Consider the following 25729-nt stretch of genomic DNA (forward strand, 5'->3'; position numbering starts at 1 on the left):
GAATCGAAGTATAGAATGCTGAAATAGCATGAAAGAATATTGTCAACGAGAGTGATGCGTGACGAGTGTGATAAAACATTCTCGTTAAGTACTCCCAAGTTTAAATCCTGCGCAGTTTCCTATGGACCACGATGTATTCGTAGGTTATATTCCTTCAATTGTATTGCTGTGTGCGCTTTCTGTATATTTACTCTCCCGTATTATGTAACACGCCCAAATAAATCAATACATCAACTAGACTGCACAATGTAGTCACAAATAAGACATCAACAAGTGTACTTCAGCACACCTTCAAGATGAATTTTTCTTCTAAAAGTCACTTCCCTCACTAATTGTAAGAACAATTTGGCTTGGACGGTCACTACTCTCACTACCGGCAGGACCAATTTTCCCTGGGGCACTACTGCCAGGACTACTTTCCTTGAGGGAGTCACTACCCTTACTACAGGTAAAACCATTTTTTGCTTAGGAAAGTCACTACTCTCACTACAAGTAGGACCAATTTTGATTGTGAATCAGTACCCTTACTACCGGTAAAACCGGTTTTTCTCGTTACAGTAACGGTAAGACCAATTTTGCTTCTGACAGTCACTACCGTTGCTATTAGTAAGACTAATTTTCCTGGTGACCTAAATTTACTACCGGTAAGACTAACTTCGCTTGCGGTAGGCACTACCCTTACTACCGGTGGGACGGGACGGTATACGGCGATCGAGAATGGTGTCACCTGGGAAACAAAGGCCGCCTAAAAGATTCCCACGTTTCCTGCGGCGAACACGTGGTCGTAGGAAGAATTTACGGCAGCAGTGTTCGCGGCTCGCGCCCGCAGGCCCTTGAAACGCCGGCGGGCGGCAGACGTGACTCCTGGAAACAAAGCGGCTGAAATTCCGCCGCAAAACAATGCGAGTGAGTATTCCGAAGGCTCGCCGAGGCGGCGGGACTCCACCAAGGACGATGTGACAACGGCGACAGGAACGGCGCGTACGTGGCGAGAGCGGTTGGCCTGCCTGCCTCCCAGATAAGCCAGTCGTGTCGCCTGTTAAACGCCGCCGCACCGTTTCTTTTACTCCGCTGTGGACTCAGCGCTATCCGCACAAAAGGAAGCTACGTGCGCGAGCAAAAAACGAAAAAACTGCGGCGTTGAGAAGGGCGCTACAGTGGGCTTACGTCACGCAGCAGATATGTAGCACAAGTGACGAACATAATGGCGTTTAAAAAGTAATGAAAAGGTCAGGCAAGGCGCGAGATGGCACCGGTCGTTTTCTTATCCCCCCCCCCTCTCTTTTTACAGAGAAGCTGATTGATTATGATTGATTATAGGGCTTAACGCGCCGACGGTATACACAGGCGATGAGGCGCGGCGTGGTGGAGGGCTTTGGACTAATTTTGACCGCCTGGGGATCTTCAAGGTGCGCCGAAATCTCGACACACGGGCGTTTTCACTTTTCGCCTCCATCAAAAAAAGCAGCCACCACGGCCGGGAATCGGCAACGCCTTAGGACGCGGGTTCGATTCCCGCCCGCGGCGGCCGCTTTTCTGATGGAGGCGAAAAGCGAAAACGCCCGTGTGTCAGCGTAGGTTCTGACCAAAACTGCGAGCTTCGATAGGGCGTGTAGAAAAAAGTTGCGCCGACAAAATTCAGTCTTGTGGCAACGCCAGCTTTCTGGTGAATTATCTGTAACTAGCTAGTGCAGGTATCTTGAAAAAAAAAAATCATGCTGAAATTGGCCGCTGCGACGACTCTTATCATCACGCCGAGTTTCATTTACTTGTCGTGATTAGTTGGCAGTAAAATTGCAAAAGTTACAGAATATCCGGCTGCTGTCAATACATAGGCTTGTACAGGAGAAGAATGGACAGCCCCATGTTCGTCCGCTGTAATTAATATCTAGTTCGTCCAAGTTTTAGTCACGTAATTAACTAGGAAGCATGCTCAATCGCGAATTATAGAAAACGTGAACGTGCTTGTTCCGTGCACATCTTGGACTGCGCCCAACTCCGCTGGTCATCTAATGAAAGGGCACTGGATTTTTTTTTTTTTTTGCTGATCATTTTTGTCAGCCTTCTTGCCACTATGCGTTAGCAGGAATTGCGCTATAATAAATTACTAATATTGATACGAGAAGCACAAGAAGTGAAAAGTATCGCGTAGCGCCGACCGCTACGCTACGTATATATGACGAAGAAAAAGCGGTGCGTTGCTGGTAGCTTAGCTCGGTTCGTCTTGGTCGCCTTGTGAATACATCGTTCACCTTCAACCACGGATCATTTCTCTGTTCTTCCGACACGTAAAAATATAATTAGAGCCTGCACTTTGATCTTTCTTGCGCACTGTCTCCGCTCGTCAAAACTGTACGTTCATTGAAAAAATATGGGGAGGGGGTGGAGCGCTGTTAGGTGTTCAAGGAATTAAATGAATACGATAGGTACGTCTGAATGGTAGACAAGCCACAAAACACGAAAAAATGAAAGTGTGGCTAGCGTGTGACCTCACTGTGCTGCGGTGTACAGTGACGGTGTCGTGCAAACTATTTGTTGACCAACTATCAACACCATACTGGATACCGTCAGACTTGAGAAGGGAAAGCTGGAAAAGTCAATGCGTAGTTGACGCGACCCTCAGCCTGAAACACAGAGACGTGAACGTGCTTTAACAGTATCCATAAGATGCGCACCTTTATTATAAGAACTAATTTGCCAGCCTCTTAGCATCTCAGAATTTGAAGAAAGACACATAACTTCTGCCCCGTACCTAGCCCAAAACGCCTGCAATGTGGGTTGCTATAAAGTCTGCCCAATGCTGGGAAAAAGGGTTGCGCTGCAAAAATTCTTCTAGTCTACCTTGCTAAAACCTGTCGGGACAACACACTAAGATTCTTTGTCCCCTACATACCGCGAGACTTCTTTCCTCCTTTCCTTTCTAATTCCTTTATTTCGTAACCACCCAGGTGCAACGGATATGACAATGCAAGCTGGTTTTGCTCAACACTCGCTTGCTAGGTGTGAGTTATCTTTCATCACCATCGTCCATACGTCTTCCGTAACCGCTCCACATCTTTATTTGTTCCGCATCTTTCAACAAACTTGTCTCCTTCCCTCTGTCAATAGTCAAATTTCGTTCTGCGCCCTTCCCATGTCCTTGTCTATGTTCCGCTGAGTCAATGATGAGGTAGGTGTGTCACGTTCCGCTTTTCTTAAAGATAATAGATCTGACCCAGTATTGAAGAGTCACTGGTCGAAACGAAGCCGAAGTAATGGCCGTCCAAGTCGTACCTATTCCTGGCACTGACACAACATTTGCACAGCCTCTGTGCCCACCGCCAGACGCTCCCCGTGCCTTCACGCTGGAACACTTTCCGTGGACAGACAATTCCCGGCTTACAGCTGTCCCCCTTCAATCACCTGAACAACGAACGAACAGCGAAAGGACGAAGTGGCTGCAGCTGTTTCGCGAAATAAGCTTCGCAGCTGGTCGGACAGAAGACCGATGCATTGCCTATACATACCGCGCCTGAGTCACGGGCGAATTGCGTGGGATGTGCAAGTATGTAGTCCTTTGTGATTAGCTCGTCTCTTACACGACTCGCCCGGTCCCTCTGTTTGTAGAAACAAGGTTTGGAAATTTAAAATGCGAGAGGAAAAGTCAGAGCCCTTCTGCTTCGTAAAAAGCAAAGTCCACCGAAGCTGGCGCAGTGGTTGGATTTGCTATGTTGGGGTGAGGTTTAGCGATATTGGGGACTTGATATAGTGAATTATAAGGACAGGGGCCCAATCTCTACGTCACAGACTAAGGACCGACACGATTGGTGGATAGCGAGAATGACGTTTTATTGTAGCACGGCTACGCCAATCACAGCGCAGGCTCTAGCGCGCGCGCCGCACGGGCGGCGCCGGTTGTAATGAGACTCCTTCCGTAGATGGCCATGCTTCACTGCGCAACGCGCAATGTGGGAAAGCCAGCGTACAAAGTCCAAACTTACACCGGTCCCCTCTACGTCGGCTTTACCTCTACGCGCATATACATTGCTGGGAACCTATTTTTAGGGGCAATATAAGCCGTCTTATATCAAAGCATAGGCCGTAAGACCTGTTTCTTTCTTTATCAACTTTTCCATATGCTGAACTCGCGCCGCTGAGTAAGTTGTTACCGCCGGCACGAGAATTGTGATCGCAGCCACATACAGCGTCGCTATAAAGCGGCCCTGATAAACAAGGGAGGGACAAACGCGTTTGTCCGCTCATCCTTGCACAGTCTTCAGCGCTGCTTTTCCGCCTTCCAAATCTCCTACGAAGCAGCCCATGTTCACACTATTCGCAGCTTTGTAAATAATTATGCCGTTGAAAGTAGCATAATTCGTCGGCGTCCTCCAATTCTAACATTGCTTACGCACATATCCGAACAAAACTAAGAGCGCACGTGCCGCTCAACAGCACGCATGCCTGCGAGACCACCTCATCGCTTCTAGTGATGGATTGATAGAAAAGTTTTATCATCACGGAGGATCCTTAGTCCAAAATGCTTTCGCGGTTGTTGCCCAGCTCCAGCGCGCGCTGGATATGAGCCACTAGAGCAAGCTGGCCACTTGAGCCCGCTGCATGACGGACAGAGCTAAATGCGCAGCTTCACCAAGAAGGGGGGAGGGGGGGGGGAGTGGCTTAATAGGAGGACATTCCCATAGGACATAAATACCGTTTAGATAGCGTGTGCAGCGAAAGCAAGTGGGGGGTGGTTCGAAGGAGTGGGAATTCAGGGGAAGAGATTTTGCGGGCGTCAGCAAAGTATTTGTCTGCGCCTGACGGAGAGCCTGACGGAGCTTGTTATAGCGGCCTACTATAGCGGCTAGAGCGACCATAGACGCACTTGAAAGCAGTGAAGCAGGCAGTCGGACATACCACAGACAAACGCGAACAAAGCTTTAAGGCACTGCTTAGAACCATGATTACATACGTTATGCGTCTAAACTATTATTTTAGAGGTGACAGCCGTTTTGTCAGTCCTGAAACAAGAGGCTTACGAAGAAAACAAAACGGTGACTGATAGAGACCACTATTGAATCCAAATGACTTGATTTGGTGGCCTTTAAACAACACTCACGGACATTTCGGGGAGAATAGGCATAAGCAGTTGCCGTCACTTGTGAAACGGCAGCAATAAACTGCATCTTCCCTCTAGGGCTGTGCACGTCGATTGTGCAGGGATTCCGCCGGAACACTGAATGCCAAATTAGTTCAGCCCAAATTAATTCTCAGCAAACGGGGTGGATTTTTTTTTTTCGTTTCATAGGACAACTAAACAAAAAAAAAACGTCACGTCATAAACTTAATTTTTTTTTAAAGAAATAAATAGACTGAAGAAGCGCAAGAAACTAGGCAAACAGCCGGTCGTTTAAAGGCTATTTGCGGTACCCCAACGCTTTACCCAACGCTTCCCCTATTAATAAATATTTGCCACACACTTGTACGCTATCAACACGCCTCCTTTATAGCGCAGTCCCCCACATCCGGTTTCGTTTGATCCAAGGCGTGTACGTTGCGCCTCACTAATCTTCACACAATGAGCGGGCTCCTTCGCACTGTGGAAAAATGGTCACTACAACTTGTTGCCAATGCTCCAAGACATTTCGGCAACGTACACACATTTTAAGGCTTCACCGTTCCCTTACGATGCCACTTGCAACGCATCTATTATACACGTCAAATTATGCTGCATGCTCAATACGTCACGGTACACCCGCTGTTCAAAAATGAAAGCAGTCATCGAATCGCGCGTACACTCATATACGCCGAATAAACTTTCACTTGCACTCTCGCGAGCACCCGAGCGTAGGCCCACGACCCAAAATAGCAGCCGCTGCCCAGTGGACCATGAACTTAGACTCCCTTGGTTGCGACGTCTTGCGGGCGCCGCACCCCCTCAATGCGAGAGGCACGCTTTTCACGCACAGTTAGAAGCCGAGTGAAGATACACCGCGTCCACACCGAGAGCCACTGGTAAAACATCGACGCTAAACTTATATTGATACTCTCCCCTAGCTTCAAGTGCCTAGCGAATTCACTGAAACCGTAACTGCGAAGAGAGCACTCTGAAACGATTATACAGCGGACCGCATGGGCTTGGCCGAATGCACCCAAAAGGGATAACGGTGCGAGACGGCGTTCCTTGAATCCGACCCGCACAAAAACACTTCAACCGAGTAGAAAAAGGTACAGTCGGATCTATACAAATTGCGATGAACCCCAAGGGACCATACTTTTCCAAGTTTCACGGACAACAGTTGTGCCTGATGCGGTTTCCTGTATCCGCACATTCCGGATATGTCGCAGCGTACGAAGCCACTAGGTGCAATATGTCACCCACTTTGAGCAAGCTTCGTGCCGTTACAGTGATAAGCGAGGTTGCCCGGTCTGGTCTCGTTGGGTGAGGATACCAAATCCTATTTATCAGTTCTCTATATACTATGATCTTTTACAGATCAAATGATACGGCTCGAACGATATGATATGATCGAGTGATATGATACGTGTCGAAGACATTTTAGATCAGATCAGGGCTAAAAAATTGGGTTGTGGGAAGGCCACGTGATGCGCATGACGGACAATCGGTGGGCCATTCGTTTAAACCTACGTGCACACTAACGTCGAACTTGCCGTGCCGCCCTGCCGACGGCCGCCAGCGGCATCGCTCCGCAACATTCACCCGCAGCGCGGTGCGACGCCGCTGGCGGCAGTCGGCAGGGCGGCGTGGAAAGTTCGACGTTAGTGTGCACGTAGCTTAACAGAGTTGATACCGAGAGACGGCAAACGCATTAGGTGGACACCAAAGACATGACGGAGGGATGAAATACAAAAATTTAGGGGCATACAATGGGCTCAGAAAGCTCGTGAGAAGAGTGGTACGAAATCTCTGCAGGAGGGGCCTTCCTTCTGCAGAGAGCGCGAATTTGCTGTGGAGATGGTGGTGATGATGATAACGACGATTATGATGAAGACTCTGATGATGACGACGATGATGATAGTGATTATACAGAGTAGATAGCCTAATATTCCCCTGCATGCACCCCAAATTGGGGTGCTTTAAATGTACGTTTGTTCGCGAAACGGGAGTTAACCTATACTTGTAGCATAGTATTTATGCCAACGGGCATACTGTCGCAAATAAAAAAAAAGCACGTCACAACAAACCAACAACACCTGCACGCGATCACATCATCATCATCACCAGCCTATCTACGCCCACTGCAGGGCAAAGGCCTCTCCCATTATTCTCCAATTATCTCGGTCCTGTGCCGACTGTGGCCAATTTATCCCCGCAAACTTCTTGATCTCATCTGCCCATCTAACTTTCTGCCGCCCCCTGCAACGCTTGCCTTCTCTAGGGATCCACTCGGTTACCCTTAATGACCAGCGGTTATCTTGCCTTCGCATTACATGCCCTACCCGCGTCCATTTCTTCGTCTTAATTTCTACTAATATGTACTTAACACGCGTTTGTTGCCTGACCCACTCCGCTCTCTTCTTGTCCCTTAATGTTACACCTATCATCTTCCGTTCCATTGCGCGCTGAGTCGTCCTCAATTTAAGTTGAACCCTCTTAGTGAGCCTCCAAGTTTCTGCCCCGTAGGTGAGTACCGGTAAGATGCAGCTGTCATGCACTTTCTTCTTCAGGGACAATGGTAGGCTGCCATTCATTATCTGAGAATGCCTGCCGTATGCACTCCACCCCATTCTTATCCTTCTAGTTATCTCCGCCTCATGGTTGGGATCCGGGGTCACAACTTGGCCTAAGTAGATATATTCGATTACCACTACCACGGCCTCGCCACCTATCTCAAACCGCTCAAACGAAGAGTATGTATATCGATACAGAGCAATGACTAACTATGATTCTCCCATGCTGCGGCCACAGCGCGGATGGCATAGGACGTCAGAGTGCAGCTTCTCGCTAGCGTTACGAAATACATGCCAGTGGGCAGGCATCGGTGGCTCTCTTTCTGCAACAAATCTGACCTTTTTGCACCCGATTTCGAATTCCGGACGACGAACGTCGTTATTACTGCCGATTCAACGATCCCACGAAAGTGATGCTCTAAATGAGTAACTATTAGAGGATCGGATGTGCAAGTCGGTGTCGTAAAATCCATAACGGTTATTTTTTTCTTCAGTTCTGTAACCGTGGAACGAGATTCTGCGGCGATTTTACAGCGGAGCAGACGTGTGAGCTTCAACCGCAAGCAGGCGAGACATTTCACGATGCGCCGCGCACAGACACCCGTCAAGTCGCTGCCCTTAATTTCCAATTTGAAACAACTGCTATCGAGGCTGGAGCTCATACAGCGAGAATTCGATCAAAGGAAAAAAGAAAACCACTACGCAAAAGTGTCTGTATCAGGGTTGGAGAATGGTGCCGCATACGTTCCGTTTCAAATCCATCGCGGAAAATGTCATTTTTCTCTAATTATCTTCCCTTTAGGTCCTTACAGTGCAAAAACTATATGCCCACTTCCCGAGCTGAAATGGCCCTGGGCGAATGAATTCTAGGCGAATAAAATTCCCACGAGTGAAATGTTTCCAAATGAGTGTACCACCCAAGTACATACCCCCATCCTGACGAAAACATAATTAGGCTGGCATTTATAACATGCAAGAATAGTAGACATAAGTTCAGACAACTACACTACTCAGCTCTCATTGCCGAACGAAGCATTGAACGGAAGACAGTTTAACCTTCTCCCTCAGCATACAACATTAAGCTACCGATGCTTGGTGTGTATGTTTATTCTCTCTCTCCGCGGCAAGAACATAATTCGCTTGAAAGAATCATCTGAGAACCAAGTTTTCTTCGTTCTAGAGGTAAGACAAGTCACAGAAAATGCCCCTTCTACGTCGGCTAGTGTTGTGATAAATGATTGATTGATTGTAGGGTTTAACGCGCCGACGCAACGCAGGCGATGAGGCGCACCGTAGTGGAGGGCTCCGAAATAATTTTGACCACCTGGGGATCTTTATCGTGCGCCGAAATCTCGTACACACGGGCGTTTTTGCTTTTCGCCTCCATCAGAAAAGCGGCCGCCGCGGTCGGGAATCGAACCCGCGACCTTGTGCTCAGCAGCGCAAGTGTTGTGATAAATGTAAAACCATGTTTTTTTTTTTTTTCATTTCCGGTCACGACAGTCTTAGTTTATCTAACTATACTTTGAACGTTACTTTCAAATGATCAGCCTTTGACATAGCATCATAGTTTTGCTGCTGTAATAGAAATGCCCCCTCCACGCTCACGCTGCGACAGCAACACAGCACCATGAGCAGTTGAACCTTAGGTCCAGTCATGTCGCGATTATAAACCCTGAGTCACACTAAGCAGGGCCGAACCGTCTCAGGACGTTGTATACAAGGACTTGCGCTTTGAGTGAAACACGTCTCTAGTATAATATCAGCAACGGTGAACAGTATACTGCGCAATAGCGGGAGGAAGGGCCTTGCCATATTGCGTGCTTTCGCTCAGAAATTTTCGTTGCTTCTCGCACCGAGACCTCCGACGATAACCACGATAAACCTGAGCTCATAGTCTTGACAGCTGTTGCAGCGCACGCACGCAATGAGCTCGCATGCCTTGTAAATGTGTAAGACATCTTTTCATACCCAATCTTATCATGTCATGCGTTTCTAAATGTACATCAGTCCACTTTGGCGCAGACCAAAGACAGGTTCTTAATTCCTTTCCGCTTCACTCCCCCCTTCCCCCCCCCCTTCCCCCCCCCCCTTCTGCTCTCTTCCCTATAAAGAACGAATTCACACACGGGCCTGGTCACGACTCGTGATACGACGTCGCCGGCTTCCGAACTGGGTTAGAAAACACTCCGCAGCATAGGCCTCATGCAGCAAGGCGAGAGGCGCCAGCGTTCAGCCTGCCTGAACACTAGCATGACACCAACCTTCCAGTCAAACTAAATCTCTTAAAACACGAAGTCATTCCGTACTCAGTTCAACTCCGGAGTTTGAACTCCCCAATTCTATTTTGTATATATGTACGCACGCTTAAACTTCGCCACAAAGTGCATCGGTTGTAAACAGCACTAATTCCGGTACTCTGACACACATAACCGGAAGGGTTATGTGTGTCAGGGCCTCGTGAACATATCGAACAACGCCATTCACTTCCCTCTTCCGTGATGAGGCACGACGAAATGGATTGTTAGTAAGGCGTGAGTATTTCCTCGGCTATGCAACTGCACCGATTACCAGTGAATAGCCGATGCAGACCTTGAAAATGAAAGACGCCGCCTCTCTCCAGATGTCCTCCTTACATCGCAACACAAGGAACACCCGCTCAAAACTCGTTCCTCCGCGACGAGTACACAGCGCCATTCATAAGTGTGCGCCCGCAGGCTCAAGCATACGCCGGCCATTTCCTCGCGGAAAACAACTCTGGGTTACGTCGCTGCATTCACGTAAGACAGCTCCTGCGGCTGCGATAGGTGGTCCAACGACCTCAGCGGCAGAAACGGCAACACGGTGCGCCGAAGTTGCACAAGCGAGTCAAACGGAAGCAGGAATTAACATGGGACCGGAGAAAAGACGACAGTTTCCCCGAGGCTGCGTCGCCATGCATATCGAGCGATATCGGCCGGCCAGCGGCTTCCTTGCCGCCCCTTCCACCCCCAACCTTTCTGGGAAATCTCGAAGCGTGCAGTAGCGGACGTGCGACGTTTAAATGCAGGAGAGTTTGTGGCTAGGGGAGTGGGCACATGTCAAGAACTGTACGGAACATATAAGAATCGACACCGCGCCTGTGCCTGCCAGTTCTTATTCAGCGATGTTACACCTTGACGTTCAAGGATTGGACATAACCCTACGGCAGTACAGTTCCTCCGAAGTTAGTTGGAGACTGTCTCTGTGGCTCACATCAAAGCCAAGCTCACGGTGTTTGGTCTCCACGGGATGTCGTTCATTTGATGTGAACGTCGTTCATTTGATGTGACATTCCTGTAATGCCTCGGCAATACTTTGCTGTCATGCTGCTGCACGACCAACAAAAAAGCACGCCTGTTCGGCCTGTAATCCTAACACTCTTAATATTCAAAGCATGATTTCCGAATATCCAACGGGCTTTCGGGAAGATGGCGATGGTATGGTAAAGTCGACAACAGGGATCCACTCGTCACAGACGAGGCGGAAAGCTCTAATACCACACTTATTGAAAAGCCGTACGCTGTATACGTCACATGTAGGGATTACAATTTACTACCAAAACAGACGACGATGCGTCGTACTCAGCCGCTCACATAATGAGCCCAAAAAGTGTCATGCTCGGTTTCCGGCAGCTGGCAGCAGACTCCGAAGTTCAGAGAAAACACTGCCCCAGATTCCCGCTCACGTAATAGTCACGCACCCCAGGCCTGTTCGGGACTATTGCGAAAAGTGCTTCTTTTACACCACGCCCCGGCCGTCCTCGCCAATTCCTTTCGTACGCCACGAGCATGAAACTCTATGGTCGCGAGGTTCTTGCGACGTGAAGCTGAAATCTTGCAACAACAGCTTATATTGCGCTATGCCCGCAATCATGGCAAGCCACCTACCCCACTCCTCGGGGTCTGCGATAAGGCGCGACCTTATCGGCTTCCGCTTCCTATGGCAGCTGCAAGGATGAGCGCGCATAAGGCGCGCCGGCCACTTAAGCCGACTCGGTGCCTATCTTCCTCCTGGTGCCCGGCCTTGGCCATGCGTGATTCGCCTTCGAGGACGACGCTGACGACGGCTGAGGCGAATTACGTCCCTCATTGTATGCAGTGAGAATGAGGAAATTTCGCACGCTTACCCACCACAGTTTCTGGCCCTAGACAGCCCGCGCTGCTGTTTCTGCTATAGGCCTAAATTTACACCACCCTTCAATTCCTTACGCTACGAAGATGGTATTTTACAAGCATGCAAATTCAGCAGATTTGCCTGTACTGTTTTCTTTAGAGCCATGTAGAATAGAATGGAAGATGAAAATGAAATCCGAGTGCTGATAAAGCTATCATGTTTTCGCAGCTTAAACTCTGTAAATTGCATGCACGCAAGCAGTACTATTCTAGAAGGTGCGCAAGCGAAAACGTAGGTTGTAACAGTGCACCCATTGCCCTCTGAGCACTTGATCCCGCACCAAAAAGCAATACGAAAGCCAAGGACTCCAAAAAAAGAAAGATCACTACCACCGTTGCCTCCACGGTCGTTGCCTATCATCAGGACCGGACTAGTCGGTAAATATTGCTCCGTTTATACCACTCTTTACCATGATCTCCGGGATATCCCGGATGCGTACTTCCAAACGCTCCGCTGCACAGAGCACCCACGTGACAAGTCTGTTCGCGCGATAGAGAACGGTAATTTAACGTGGTTTTAATTGTCTGCGCCCCAAATCTAAAGCGACCTAAAACATACCAAATCCCCATTATGAACAAAAATAACGCGTATATTTGAGTTTCGAAAAAAAATTGAATTGAAAAAAAGCTATGAAACAGAACTGCTGAGGCTCGAACCCAAGCCGCCAGCGCCAGTACTCAGTAGTGTACATCAAAGCCACACAGCCCGAACGGTTGGCTCGTATTAGCAGGCGCCCAAAAGAATAGCGCGCGCAGTGACATCACACATGTCACGTGGATGCTCTGTGCAGCGAAGCGTTTGTAAACACGCATGCCGGATGCCCTATTCACTCTTTAACGGGATATCCTGGATGCCCGATTAGCGTTTCTCCCTTCGTGAGGGACGCCAATGGAGCATCCCGACTGGAAGCTTCGACTACTTACTTTACCCTCATAATAAGCCACGTGGCGAGGCAATAAGCGTTATAGCAACAATAATCATTATAAAACCCTGATCAGCAATGTTTGACGATGCGCCAAACTCCAGACGATGCGCCCAGCGCCCAGCAAAGGTAAAGTACATAAAAACAATCTAGAATAACAGGGCTCTCAGAATTGGCGAAGGATTATTGGCACGATCAAGAATTGCACAGAGTGTCTCCTGAAAACAAAGGACGCATCACGGGGATAACGTCAAGTGGCACATGGATCTTGGTGCGCGGAGGAGCCTTGGTTACGACGGAATCAATACTGCTGAGCTTGAAAATGCCCCCCCGGAAGCAAAAATAAACGGCTCGAACGCAATCTCTTCTCTCGGGCTTTTCGTTCGCGCCACCAACAAAGCACAGTTTCCATTCAGTGTGTTCCCAATGAACATACGTCGTGACAAAATTTGTTTAATTGCAACGCTTAACATGCGACTGAAATGAAACGAGAAAAAGCGGGAAGGTTAAAAACATTTTTGTACCAGAAGGCACATGAACGTTACGTCTATAAGATCGCTTAAAGTCTCCTTGCAGATTGGTGCACTACATATACCGTTTTCTTTCTAATTCCGTCTGCTTTTACCGCAACGCAATGCAATCACAGATCTCTTTCCAGATTAATGTGCGTAGGCTTCTTTGAGAGAGAGAGAGAGAGAGAGAGAGAGAGAGAGAGAGAGAGAGAGAGAGAGAGAGAGAGAGAGAGAGAGAGAGAGAGAGAGAGAGAGAGAGAGAGAGAGAGAGAGAGAGAGAGAGAGAGAGAGAGAGAGAGAGAGAACAATCTTTTAATGAAAACTGGCGATGTCAGCCCAGCTAAGATGCCTGGCTTGCTACGCCAGATGAATGCGATGACGATGATGATTATAATGATGAAGAGGAATACATATGATTTTAACTAATTACAAAGTCTGATGAAGACTCGTGTCTTTTAGGTATGCCAATAAGGCTTTTGTTGCACGAGCGACACGTTTGGAAGAGTTCCAAGGACCTAATACGTCCCTCAGTTCTAGTTTTGCGGCCAGCGGCCGGCCCAGGGACACTGCGAGAGACACTCTTTGTGTAGTAAAGCGCACACAGTCACATATTAGGTGTTGGAGGTCTTCACGCACACCACACTGTGGGCACAGAGGCGAGGAGGGCTGGTTCATTTTGTAGCAGTAGGATCACTCGTAGGCGACGTTCAACCGCATGCGGTGCAGTACTGCTTCATCATGCTTGGATAGTCCATGCAGGTGGCATCTTAAAATTACAATGCGGGTCGATAGAGTAGAAGGGCGCGTAATGGCGGGATGCGTCTGCCCAAAGCCATCGCTGCATGCTCCATGCCACACTGGATGCAAGGGCTGAAGCATCCTTGCGAGAAACTGGCACTGGTATTTTTGATCCGCGTTGGTCATGCGCTGTGGATGCTGCAACGTCCGCCTTCACATTTCCAGTTATCCCGCAATGTGCAGGGAGCCACTGAAGTGGTATTTGATGGTGCGCTTGCAGAGCTTGAAAATGTAAAGCTTGTACATCAAGCACAAGCTGATCTTTGGGGAAAGACGCCAGACATTGCAGTGCAGCCCGAGAGTCCGTGAAGATGGCCCACGCGCGTGCCGGCTGCTCGATGATGTGAGCCAAGGCCAACCGCAGAGCTGCAAATTCGGCAGCCGTAGATGATGTTTTGTGGCTGAGCATTCATTACAGGCATAATGCAAGAATAGGGAGACAAGATTTAATCAATGGTTCGATAAAATGTTCTTACTCTCCGCATTTAAACATTAGCAAGTATAAGCTGAGCGTGATTTTTCGCGCGTCGTCTGAGAAGACCGTATGTTCGTTAATAGAACAAGACGGCAGAGCGCTCAGGAGTTCACAGAGCTATTACCGCAGTTCCGCTCGGCCAGCACGCGAAGAGAAAACAATGCAGCGTTCGTATTAAACAACGCGTTGAATTTTTAATGCAAAAGCCCTGTCTCATCAAATTCCAAATGTGAATGCGAACAATCGCCTCGTCGGCGTCAACACGAATGGTACCAAAAGTCACGTGACCTCAGCGGTAAGTACTGCGCAGTGAAGGAGCGTGGTGGTGCTCTGGCGGCGTTTTCCCAGTTTTCCGGCTATCGCATGCGTTGAGTGGTGCTTACAAAGGTTAAATAATGATTTATTGGCGATTTATAGTAATGAATGGTAAAGTGGAATTACAGGAGGATTAAGTTTGATTAAGAAGAACTAAGGTGGATTCAAATGGATTATGATTGATTAGAGATTGATAGTATAATGACTAGTAAGGTGGGAGTAAGACGGATGAGGACGGATTAAGGCGGATCAAGATGTATCAAAGACGGTAAAATAGCATGGCGGCTGCGTCGCCGGGTGGACGTGTATATAAAAGGTTCCCCGTCACACTGTATACACCAGTCTCCGGCTTTCAAAGTACATATGCAGACGTAGGTGTCCCAAGAAATTCTCTTTTTGTACAGCCGTCAAGCGCTCGCGATAGCGTCCCCTGCGCGCACTACAGCCTACGCCGAAAGAGAACGCTGCCCTGTAACTTGGATTGCGTTTCGCAACAAGGGGAAACAGCGCTTGTCTCGAGCCGTAACCTGTGGCGCAACGCGGCCGAAAAAAACCGCCCTAATCACACGGCGAGGGCAAGTGTGGTGACTGCCGCGCACGATCGGCGCGTGAAATACGACAGGTCGTTTGAAGATAGGCGCCAGGCGGCTGTTTGAGGAAAGCAGTTCGCGGTTGTGCGAAGCAAGAAAGCGTGCCGCTGCACAGAGGAAGGGAGGGGGGAGACGAGCAGTCGCGTGAATGACCCGTAATTGGCGCCGCCACAGTCCCGCCGTAGTCTCCGGCCGCGTATCGTGTTTCCCGTTTCCTCCTAAGCATTTCCGACGACACCCACGGCTGCCAACAAAATGCGGATAAGAGGAAAGCCTATAGCGGTACTCCGACATCACTGTAGGCCCACTCGGAGTGATGTCAGCGAGTGACGAATGTCTAAATTGTCAGGAAACTCCAGAATGCGAGTGAGGGAGGAAACACTGGCGTTGTAAACAAAGGGTGCGTCTCGCTTGGCGGAGATAAGCAATACCTTCATTATAAGGAGAAAGCACCAGCGCATGCGCCATAACATTCGGGTTGTTGACAGGTTTGTCGCAGTTCCTCACGGCTCAGGGTTAGAAAACAAAACGTCGTACGGTATGTTGGAATCTGTCGATCACTTGAACAAGAAAGCAGACGCAAGCGTGATGCGGAGCTATTTCGATTTTCTCAAGAGGGCGTTAAGGAAAATCGGCCTTCTTATCATGATAAGTTCGCAGTTGCTCCTTCTCAGGATATCCTATATGTGCGGCGATATTGCCACCGAGACGAGAAATGCTTGACCAAGTTTTTTCGTGTTCTATTGTTCCTTCGCTCTAGACGATAAAATAAACGTACCTCGAGGACACCTAAGCACTTCTTTTTATGACCCATTTATGTCCCGTTGAACGGCGCTCAGTGTTCCTTGGACTTTTGAGATTGCCTCTGATACCTCAAACGTCCCCGACATTGCACCACTCATTTCGTATCTTATCCCTCAATTGCCTCTTTCTAGATTAATCATTAGACATTTTTAAAATGGACACTAAACCCCATCGAGTGACGAAGGTGTTATCGCAAACACTCTTTCCGACTGTGTTTATCTCCTCAGGTAAAACAAGGGGCGTTTTATAGGTTGCATTCTTAGAATTGTTAGCGTCGACAGGACAAGTTTTGTACACTACACCAGTCATATGTGGCCAGTGAACCCGCAGGATAGCGAGATATCGTGGTGGGAGTACAGGGGAAAAAAAAGCATTCCGGCATTGTAGATGCGGGCGTTGAGAACGTCGGTCTACACAGCGTGACGTCTTTCAAACAATTCGCCCCGAGCGGCTAAGCCATTGCGCTGCTACGTGCAACTTCGCTCTCTAAATATTAGGCCACGACTAGCGCGTGTATATCTAACGGCGGCGAAGCACAATAGAACGCGCCCGTGCCGTGCAGCCGCTTCGTACACGCTGAACTGCAAATGGTCTGACAACTTATCCGGAACTTTTCACAGCGCCGCGTTCCGCACGAGATCAGAAATGCATTCGCGGCTTTGTAAAGCGCGTTCTGTCTCTTCGCCTTTAATGGCCGCCATTAAAAGTGCGTTAACACCATTTCCCCGTCGGTTCGCGGCGTCTTCCCAAGGCCCTGTTTTCATATCTGCTGTGAAGGTCGCGCCGACGTAATTCACACCTCCACACCCTCGTCCTTGCTTACCGGCACGGTAACGCTTTTAGTCTGATGTGGGAAAAGCTGCACAGTAAAAGCTGCACATTGTCAGCCACCGTTAACATCCAAGTCAAAATTTGGTAAAAAATGAGAGATTCCTCCTAAAGTTGCTCGCTCAGGGGAAGCGATGCATATAATTAATCAATAGATAAAGACACCTACCATGACAGGTCGTTAGTAGAGTTCGATAAAACAAGTCTGCATAAATTGACTGGTGTGAGTTTCTTATTGCGTCTGCAATATCTGGTCCATGCCGGCTATTGTCGCCGTCGATCCGTGGACACAGAACGACTGAAAAACAAGGAACAACAGGGCGCGAGTGGAAAGAGGAGAGGTCAAGCCTATAGGTGTCGCAACGTTCGTGCAGCTGCAGGTTTGTTGCTCTCAGCGTAAAATGGAGGCTGGAGCGAGTGCAGCGCCGAATAGGCGGCAAAAAAAGGTGGAACGAGAATGACGGCGACGAAATTTCGATGGTGGAAAACGAAACGAGGCGCAGGCAGCCAAGGCCGCCGCTAAAGTGAGCGAACGTATACAACGCAACCCGCCGCGGTGGCTCAGTGGCTAAAGGCCCGTTCACACTAGCGACGAAAGCGAGCGAAAGCGACGGGAATTCCGTCGCTCTGTCGCGCGACGACCGTTTTTGGCGAATGGTCGGGACCAATTCTTGTCGTCGCGCGACAAAGCGACAGAATTCACGTCGCTTTCGTCGCAGTGTGAACGGGCCTTAAGGCATTGCGCTGCTGAGCACGAGGTCGCGGGTCCGATTTTCGGACGCGGCGGCCGCTTTTCTGGTGAGGCGAAAAGCAAAAACGCCCGTGTGTACGAGATTTGGACGAAAGGTAAAGATCCTTAGGTGGTCTAAATTAATCCGGAGCCCTCCACAACGGCGCGCCTCATCGCCTGCGTTGCGTCGGCGCGCTAAACCCTACATTCAATCAATAGAGAGTTTTAGTATAGCGGAAAGCACCGCTTTAGCGCGCCCATAGCGTTAGCGGGCTCGCTAACCGTCGCGTAACGAGGCGCTATCCGTTTGCGATTGCGGCGCGCAAACGTTAACGCCACAGCTAAAACGCTATACTAAAACTCTCTAATCAATATATACAACGCAAAGCACGCTTGGTACGGTATGCGACGAGGGGCCTACGTCGAAGCATTCTTGGCTGATGAAAATGAGGAAGCGCGGTCAAGTAGAATATATATATATATATATATATATATATATATATATATATATATATATATATATATATATATATATATATATATATATATATATATATATATATATACGTTCATATGAGTGATGCTTGGGAAAGACCGTCCTCTAGAACTTCACAGCGCCAAGGTAAATACAAAGGCGAAGATGTCGAGGAAGACTCCAATTTTTCCGTCTCACAGCGGGCAGGTGCTTCGCACATATTCGAAGAACTGGCGGCACGTAACTAAGGCACGTAGCAGCTAATTCGTAACACTGTGGACCAAATTTACGTTTTCAGAGACGTGGGAGTACGCTGTACTCGGCCTGGCTAGACATGCAGCACATACGTATTCTGTTTTACTCGCGAGTGCATGCTTATGATGCAGGCCTTATCTAACCAACGAACTCCGTACCGGGCGACAAATTCAACGTTCGTCTTTTCGATCACATGAGAGGGTATGTAGCCGGTCCAAGCGATTTGCGAGCAAAACGCTCCCCCATACGTCTAATGACGCACTGTGCAACCAACTAAAGAGTTGGTCACAGGCTCATCCACAGCATGCAGAATCACGAAAATCTTATAAGGAACTACCTTAATGACAGCCTTAAATTTGAAGAAAAAAAAAAACGAGATCAAGTACCAGCCTATGATCAAGACGCACAACAAAATTAGCTGGGATTTTTTTCAGCGTTTATTGAAATGTAGAAAAAACACCCGGGGGTCTATTGCGAGCTCATCAGACCCCTTTAGGGGTAGCGATAAGTTCAGGTTCACGACGGGTATGGGTGGGAAATAAATAGCAAGGGAAAAATAGTGGGTCGGGATACGAAATGCAGGAGAGTGTCCCACACTGCCTTCGCTAAATTAGGTGGGTAGGAGGGACGCAGGAGATCATTTAAGGAATTTGGTCGTAAGTTAGCGGGAAGGGTGTCTAGGAGAACCCGTCTTTCAGTTTGAAATCGAAGCCTACGCCGCCTTGGCCGCTATCGCAGCGGCTACAGCGGAACCATAATTCAACGTTCATTTTATTCAGGTACTCGTGACGAAACTCACGTCAAGACAAGGGTTTATCCAACTAAACCATCGAACACAAGTCTGCATGACTAGTGTTAAATGGAGCGCTATGAAGTGAATGCAAACTGAACCCCCCCAAAACTAACAACGAGGCATTAACGTTCATAGACCGGCTCAAAAGCGCCGTTTCTTTTTTTTTTTTTTTTTTTTTTTCCAGCATGATGCTAGTGCCACATGCGACGCCAGAGCCGCTGCCCCTCAAGGAACTGCGGCTGGCCCAAAACCCACGAATACTATTCAAGCCACGGACCGACCGTCACGGTTGGGGGCGAGCTTTCCTCTTCGGAAAAATCTTCTTCCTGTCTTCGAAAGAGTCGTTTTCGCGTACAAGCACGTGCGATAGGGTGGGGGAGGGGACGAAACGCAAACGCGACGGACGACACTCCGGGGATGCTGCCGAAAGAGAAATGTAGGTTGGAAACTGATTACCATGCGATCGAAAAAGCAGGCCCGGGTGTACGCGCGCATCGGTTCCGCAACGCTGGGTCCGGCGCCCACTCTCCGCCGCTATAAAAGGGAACCCGCGCCGTCAGCACGGCACACCACCTCCCACAGCCAACGGAGCAACTTCTCCTCCCGTACCGGTGAGTTGGACCACGTGGATGGCACCCCCGTGGAGGGACCCAACTAAAACTTTCCCCACACCGACGAGACTTGGATTATGGCATCAGCGAAAGCATTCGACGAGAGCCGTTCTCGAAAGCGGTTTGAACCGGATAGCGTCAGGAAGTGCACAGCGCCTTTCACAGCCAATTTTTTTATGATTGACAGGGCCGTCAAAATTTTCATATTATGTGGTCTTTCTGAGCGCTAATACAGCATAGACCCGTAGCACATCAGTCAATAATACTGAAGTCAAGGTATCAATCCGTATTTGTTACTGGATATAGACATGTGGAATGGTATCGAATCGGCATTACATACTAAGATATTATTGTTTATAGTTGCTTGCCCGGACCATAGTCGGTGCCGAGCGAAGGGTTTACTTAAAATCCAATTGGCAATATTGTGGCGTTGAGCGACCAGTGTCTTTAGTTGAGTATGTCGATATTTACCGAAGGAAGCCCGCTGTTTCTCCTTAGTCGACTGGAGTCAAGGAGTCGTGAACATTTATTGCTTGCCCCCGCGGACTAGTGCCTTGATTACGCAAGATACACAGGCACTTGATTATCACAAATCTAGTCAAAGTTTACCACAAGCTTTTCCGCGGTTATCGCCTTCCGCGTACAGTTACGCTGCGATATCTTGCTCGTCGCTCTTCGAGCAGTTGTCTTCGCACAGCAGCAATCGCCAACGTAAGGCTCCCCTGGCGGATACACCTCAAGTCCTCCTCTTCCCCTTCCGTGCACGCAGCAGCCGCAGCCACCTTGAAGATGTGCAGCCGCCGAGTCGCCTTCAGCCTGCTCTGCCTGGCTCTTGTAGCCGCTCTTATGACGCAAGAGGCAGAGGCCAGCAAGCTTAAGAAGGTGGCTAAGTACGCCCTCATCGGCGCCGCCCTGGCCCCGAGGATCGTGCCCATCCCCATCCCCATCGGGTAAGCCAACCTCACGCACCCTCCAAATCGCGGTCTCTGCGTCCTAAAAACGAGTTCTGAAGGGGAAAGAATTCGTGCCAGTGGAATGGCGGGCGGGCACGGTACCAATACAGGGACCTCTGCTCTTCCTCGGTGGCTAACTATAACCATTCCTGTTTCCCCTCTAACACTCCACCTCTAATTGTCTTATGACAACGTGGATTACGGATGACAACTTGATGAAGGTTCAAGGGGCGACGAAAATTAAGGCGCAGCGTCATCCATCGTGTTCACCTTTCCGATCCAGAACGTCGACATCGTAAGGATAATGTAGCCTCCACTACCGGCCGTTATGTCGGCGCATTTTATTTACAAAGAACGTATACCGAACTAGCTCGAGCTACTGTCCTTCTAAGCATAACCAATCCCAGTTAAGGGCAAAAAAAAAAAAAGACTCTCAGTCACAGTACTACCGACAGCCACTGCAACGCTAAATCCGCGGCGCACCTTTACCAGCTGTCGTTTCTTAAATTGGCACCACCGTTTACAAAAATTCCATTTTCTGCACGTCTCTTAAATCGGCCCTTCTTGCAGCCACCACCAGCACTACGAGCACTCGAACTACGGCTGGCACGCGGGACACCAAGGTGGCCACCACGGCTGGTGGTGAGAGATGCACCACCTCGTCGACGATCCCCGTCCCGTACGGGAGGAGGCACTCCGGTGGCTAAGAAGCCAGCGCCCCACTAGTTCCCGCCCCCGACGGAGGGCATACCAAAATGTGACCCCAGTCAACGTCCGCGTGTCTGTACATACGTGTTGCCCGTACCTGACCACCTACCATGAACTCACCTCGTGTTCGTCTTCGTCTTCGTCAGCGACCTCTCTCCATATGTGTGCACCAGTCCAACTGTCCTACGCGTTTAATCAATAAAATAATACATTGACGCCCCAAAGAGCTTATTGCCGTGTCCTTCTGATTCGCGTCAGCGAGGTTAAAGCTTTGGAGCAGATGTCGACTATCGAATCTTGTAAATGAACTGCACGCTAAACCAGCAGCCCAAACATTCAATGTTTCGTGCTGTCGAGCATTGGTCAGCTCGTAAGGTTTCAACGCAGGGCCCATGCGTGAGGCCGATGAACAGTCCGCGCGCAGTTCCCCACACCCGACGCGTGGCCAGGTCACCGATGAATGGGGTGATCCAACATTTGTCCTTCTCACATCCCAAACATGTCAACAGACGAACTTACTGATGGCCCGACTCCTTCGCGAGAGTTGGCGTCTGAGACAAGGTGCGAGCTTCCCGAGCCCACCAGGAACATGCCCGGAGCAGCTCTCGATCGTCAAGCGTACCCGATAAGTGGTTCTCGAGGGCCATTTCTTCGTCCATACAAAATGACCTCACCACAAAGACACTGGCCATCAGGTCTATGCGCCAAGCGCAGATTACAAAGCACATTTTCAGTGTTTTGGGTCACTCAATCCGTCGCTGGTCCACAGCTATAGCCACCGAATTACACCGCTAATTGGCTGCCGTATACAGTACGAAGCGGTGTTGGAAAACGGACACCGCCAGGAATTAACGGTGCACCGTGTACGCTACTTAGTTGATTTTCAATGCAACAGTCGGTCTGGAGGCGAACATTCCTTCGCAATACAATGGTTTCTATGTCCAGGTGGTTCCTCTAACAAGAGCCGAGAAGAATGCCGCATGTCACACTCACCGGAAGCTCCTGGTCGTGGCTCTCCAGGCCGAAGGAGTCGCTGAAGCCCGGTTGCTGCGGTAGAGAAACAAATATGAGAAACAAAAGTGCCTACTCAATCTGCCGAGCGATCACATCGCGGTGGAAAGATTTTCCCTGCACGAGCTGTTTCCTCATTCTTCTTATGCAATTCTAAAAGACTTTCATGAGTCAGCGGAGGAGAAACGCCCCCCGTCTGCGCGCGAACTAGACGCTTTGAAGAGCCGCTGCTTCCCGTTTCCGGGTCGGCCGACAAGCTTTTAGATAGAGACGCCACCAGGGAAGGCAGGGGAGTAAATAGGTCACGTTGAACATATGCAGGCGTCCGCTGCGCCGGTTTCCAGCGGGGAACTTAGGATTCTTCTGGTTAACACCCTGTATTAAAAGCTGTCTTTCCCTGTGGCTGCATATATGTATGCGCTAAAAAAAAAAAAAGAAATAACCCTCTATCTTCCTTCATTATTTCATCCACCCAGCAGCCACTATCCACGGCCGTTTATTGAGTACACTGAGTCAGTATGCACTGCTGAGTTCAAAGCTACTCCATAGTCAACGCTGCCCTACAGCCTGGAAGAACGCTTCCCGAACAAACGATATGGTTAACCGCAGAAACAAAAAAAAAAGTCCTTGGCTTTTTTTTTTTTTTTTTTTGCACGTCTCGGAAATCCTCCCCACCACATCACGAAGAGCATTGGAGAGAGTGGACCGCCCTAGCGACGTGTTTTCAGAAGGGCAAATAAACGTATGCTCTCCCTCTCTCTTTTTACATAACTCCCTCCCTCTGTCCCTATTTCTCTCTCACAGGCGCGCGCCCCATATTACGCTTGCCAAATGGCCGAACATGGCCCCGCGGTTTCCTTGGTGCGTAAAGTTACAAAAATAATAACGTCGATACGAGGAAGGAAAAAGATAGGGTGCTTTATTCGTTTATGTGGACGTCCACGCAGCCCGCACCAAACATTGCGAAGCTTAAACATTATCGAAACCCGACGAGGGATCCTATTGCATACGTTTTGCTTTATTTTTTGGCCGCAACTCTTTTTCTGCGTGTCTGGCAGATGTAAAGACCAATTCAATACTGTTCGTTTTCTGGAATCATTGCGACGAACCAGAATAGAACACACACGTTTACTTCGAAAACCGGTTATTCGAATCACCACCTAGTCAACGTGGAATCATTCATTTGCTCCTTGGAAATACTCCCTTTGTATTATTGGGCAAGCTACTGGCTACAACAGACCAGAAGAAATACAAAAGAAGAAGGCGGCGACTGTGGCTAGTTTGTTTGGCGTCGTTGCGATGAAGAAACAGGAGGAGGAATGGGCATTCATTCTGTTCTCAATTTAGTGGAGCTTGGTGACCTCCTTGGTCCGTGTATACCCGCGTGCTTTCGTTGCTCGGGTGGCCCAATGGATCAGGCTTGGCTGGTCCTGCAGCACGCATTACCACTGGCCGGGAGTGAGTGAGGAGAGTGAGGGAAAAAATTATAAGGACGATTCGCTTAGTGAACGACGCTGGTTACGCGCAAGACCCTGAGCACGCCTAGCACTCGCCTTGCACTCTTGTTCAGCTAGTGCTGGGGTCGACACCCTGCAGCGCGAAAATTGCCAGGTCGACCCTCCGTAACCCCCAGGAACTTCAAGTAAAGGCAGCCGGAGACAACACGATCGGCTTCAATGGCGGGCCCTGAAGCATACCAGTGTCCAGTCGACGCCAGGTCGGACCGCCACCAGCGACTGCTCGTCTTCGTCTTCGTCGTCCTCCAGGGGCGCCAACGGCGGAGGAGGCTCCGGGGGCGGTCCTCGTAACGTGCCCTTCATCTTGAACCCCAGCACGGCCACGCCTGGGGTACAACAACAAAAGCGGGGAAGGAGCTGACATCCACAGCAGCCATGAGGCCTGTGGGTACCAACTACGGCGGAGAAGGGCCAAGGCCATTGGGCATGCTTTCTCGGAAGTCACCTGTAGGCGACTTCCGACTGTGCGAAGTAAGTGCGAGATACGCCTCAGTACTAACGAAGCTCAACAGCATCTGTACGTAGCCGTTGCATCTCAAGAAGAAAACGTTTCATCATCATCAGCCTATTTAATTCCACTGCAGGACATAAACCTGAAATTCGAACTATAATTCTAACTATAAGTCTAACTTTATAGCAGTGTAAAGCGGCAGGGCAGTTTGCTTGCGGAGTTATGACGCACGTCATTCGGAGGCACCGAACTATCTTACAAGAAGACTGCGACCTCAGTTGCTCGTGGATTGGATTTTTATAAGCTTCTCACCTTGCGTGCCCTGCCTGAGCCATGAATTATTTTACACTAGAATTATTAACCCCTACCCAACACTCGGTGGGTATTCCTCTTTTCTGCATTTTGGGTCTGAGAAAATCGGTGCCTCAAAGAACGCTACCTGGCTACACGGGCGTAGTCGCATGGTTACAGCTCATTTGAGTAACTTCGCATGAAACTCCGCGCTACTTCGCTCACAGCATTCGCGGTAGCTGAGGACGGATAGCCTTAGATATCGTCCTCAGATATTTGCATAGTCACCTTTGACATCGCGAGTGGCAATGGCGTCGTACTGGTGCCAGTGGTTCTTCCACAGCGGGCCCTGAGCTCGTCCACCCGCCGGAGCGGAGGGCGTCACCCGCAGCTCTCCGCGGCGCCCATCCGAGGCATCATCGGCAATCTGCATTGAGTCAGAAATCGTGCGATATCCTTTACGCGCACGCGAGATCACCATCAGCTAACCATACACGCAGTCGATTTCAAGCCGATGAGGCGGTATAGGTGTCCTGTGACGCAAAGATATACAGCACATATCGCTGCTGCGAGCGTGCTTCATATGGAGGAAGCTATATCCGCCTATCCACGCATCGGAAGGTCGATTACCGGATCACATCCCAGAGTAAAAACACCTGTGCACGCAACTGATCTTAATAATCAATAAGCCGACTGTACTTGAACGTCTTCTGCTCGTTTGGAACGTAAAAAGTACACAGAATATGGCGCTTAATTACTTTGGAAACTAAATCGTTCTGTTTAGCGCAAATATACATGTTCCTGGATGTGGAGACGCGAGCAGGCCCC

The 25729-nt window shown here is 49.3% G+C and overlaps 2 protein-coding genes across 3 annotated transcripts in view; one reads left to right on the top strand and one right to left on the bottom strand.

The window, feature by feature from the left end:
* Positions 1-25729, bottom strand: part of LOC144153722 (rho GTPase-activating protein 18-like) — a gene marked incomplete in the record, with an annotated part of 196060 nt that overhangs the window by 152457 nt on the left and 17874 nt on the right. Inside the window, 3 exon segments of the mRNA XM_077685413.1 lie at positions 22625-22678; positions 24340-24485; positions 25190-25328. Of these exon segments, the coding sequence (XP_077541539.1) occupies positions 22625-22678; positions 24340-24485; positions 25190-25328 (339 nt within the window).
* On the top strand, positions 19755-22604 carry LOC144153723 (uncharacterized). 2 transcript variants are annotated; one of them, XM_077685415.1, is made up of 3 exons: positions 19755-19970; positions 20743-20920; positions 21494-22604. In XM_077685415.1, exons 1-3 carry the CDS (start codon positions 19817-19819, stop codon positions 21567-21569), a joined length of 408 nt encoding a protein of 135 aa, XP_077541541.1. In that variant the 5' UTR covers positions 19755-19816; the 3' UTR covers positions 21570-22604. The 2 variants fall into 2 exon arrangements, with proteins under 2 accessions (XP_077541541.1, XP_077541540.1); XM_077685414.1 differs by having other exon boundaries at positions 19761-19970; positions 20740-20920.

This window comes from Haemaphysalis longicornis, unplaced genomic scaffold, assembly GCF_048455015.1.
Source record: "Haemaphysalis longicornis isolate Haplotype H1 unplaced genomic scaffold, Haemaphysalis longicornis Haplotype H1 scaffold_9, whole genome shotgun sequence".
NCBI lineage: Eukaryota > Metazoa > Arthropoda > Arachnida > Ixodida > Ixodidae > Haemaphysalis > Haemaphysalis longicornis.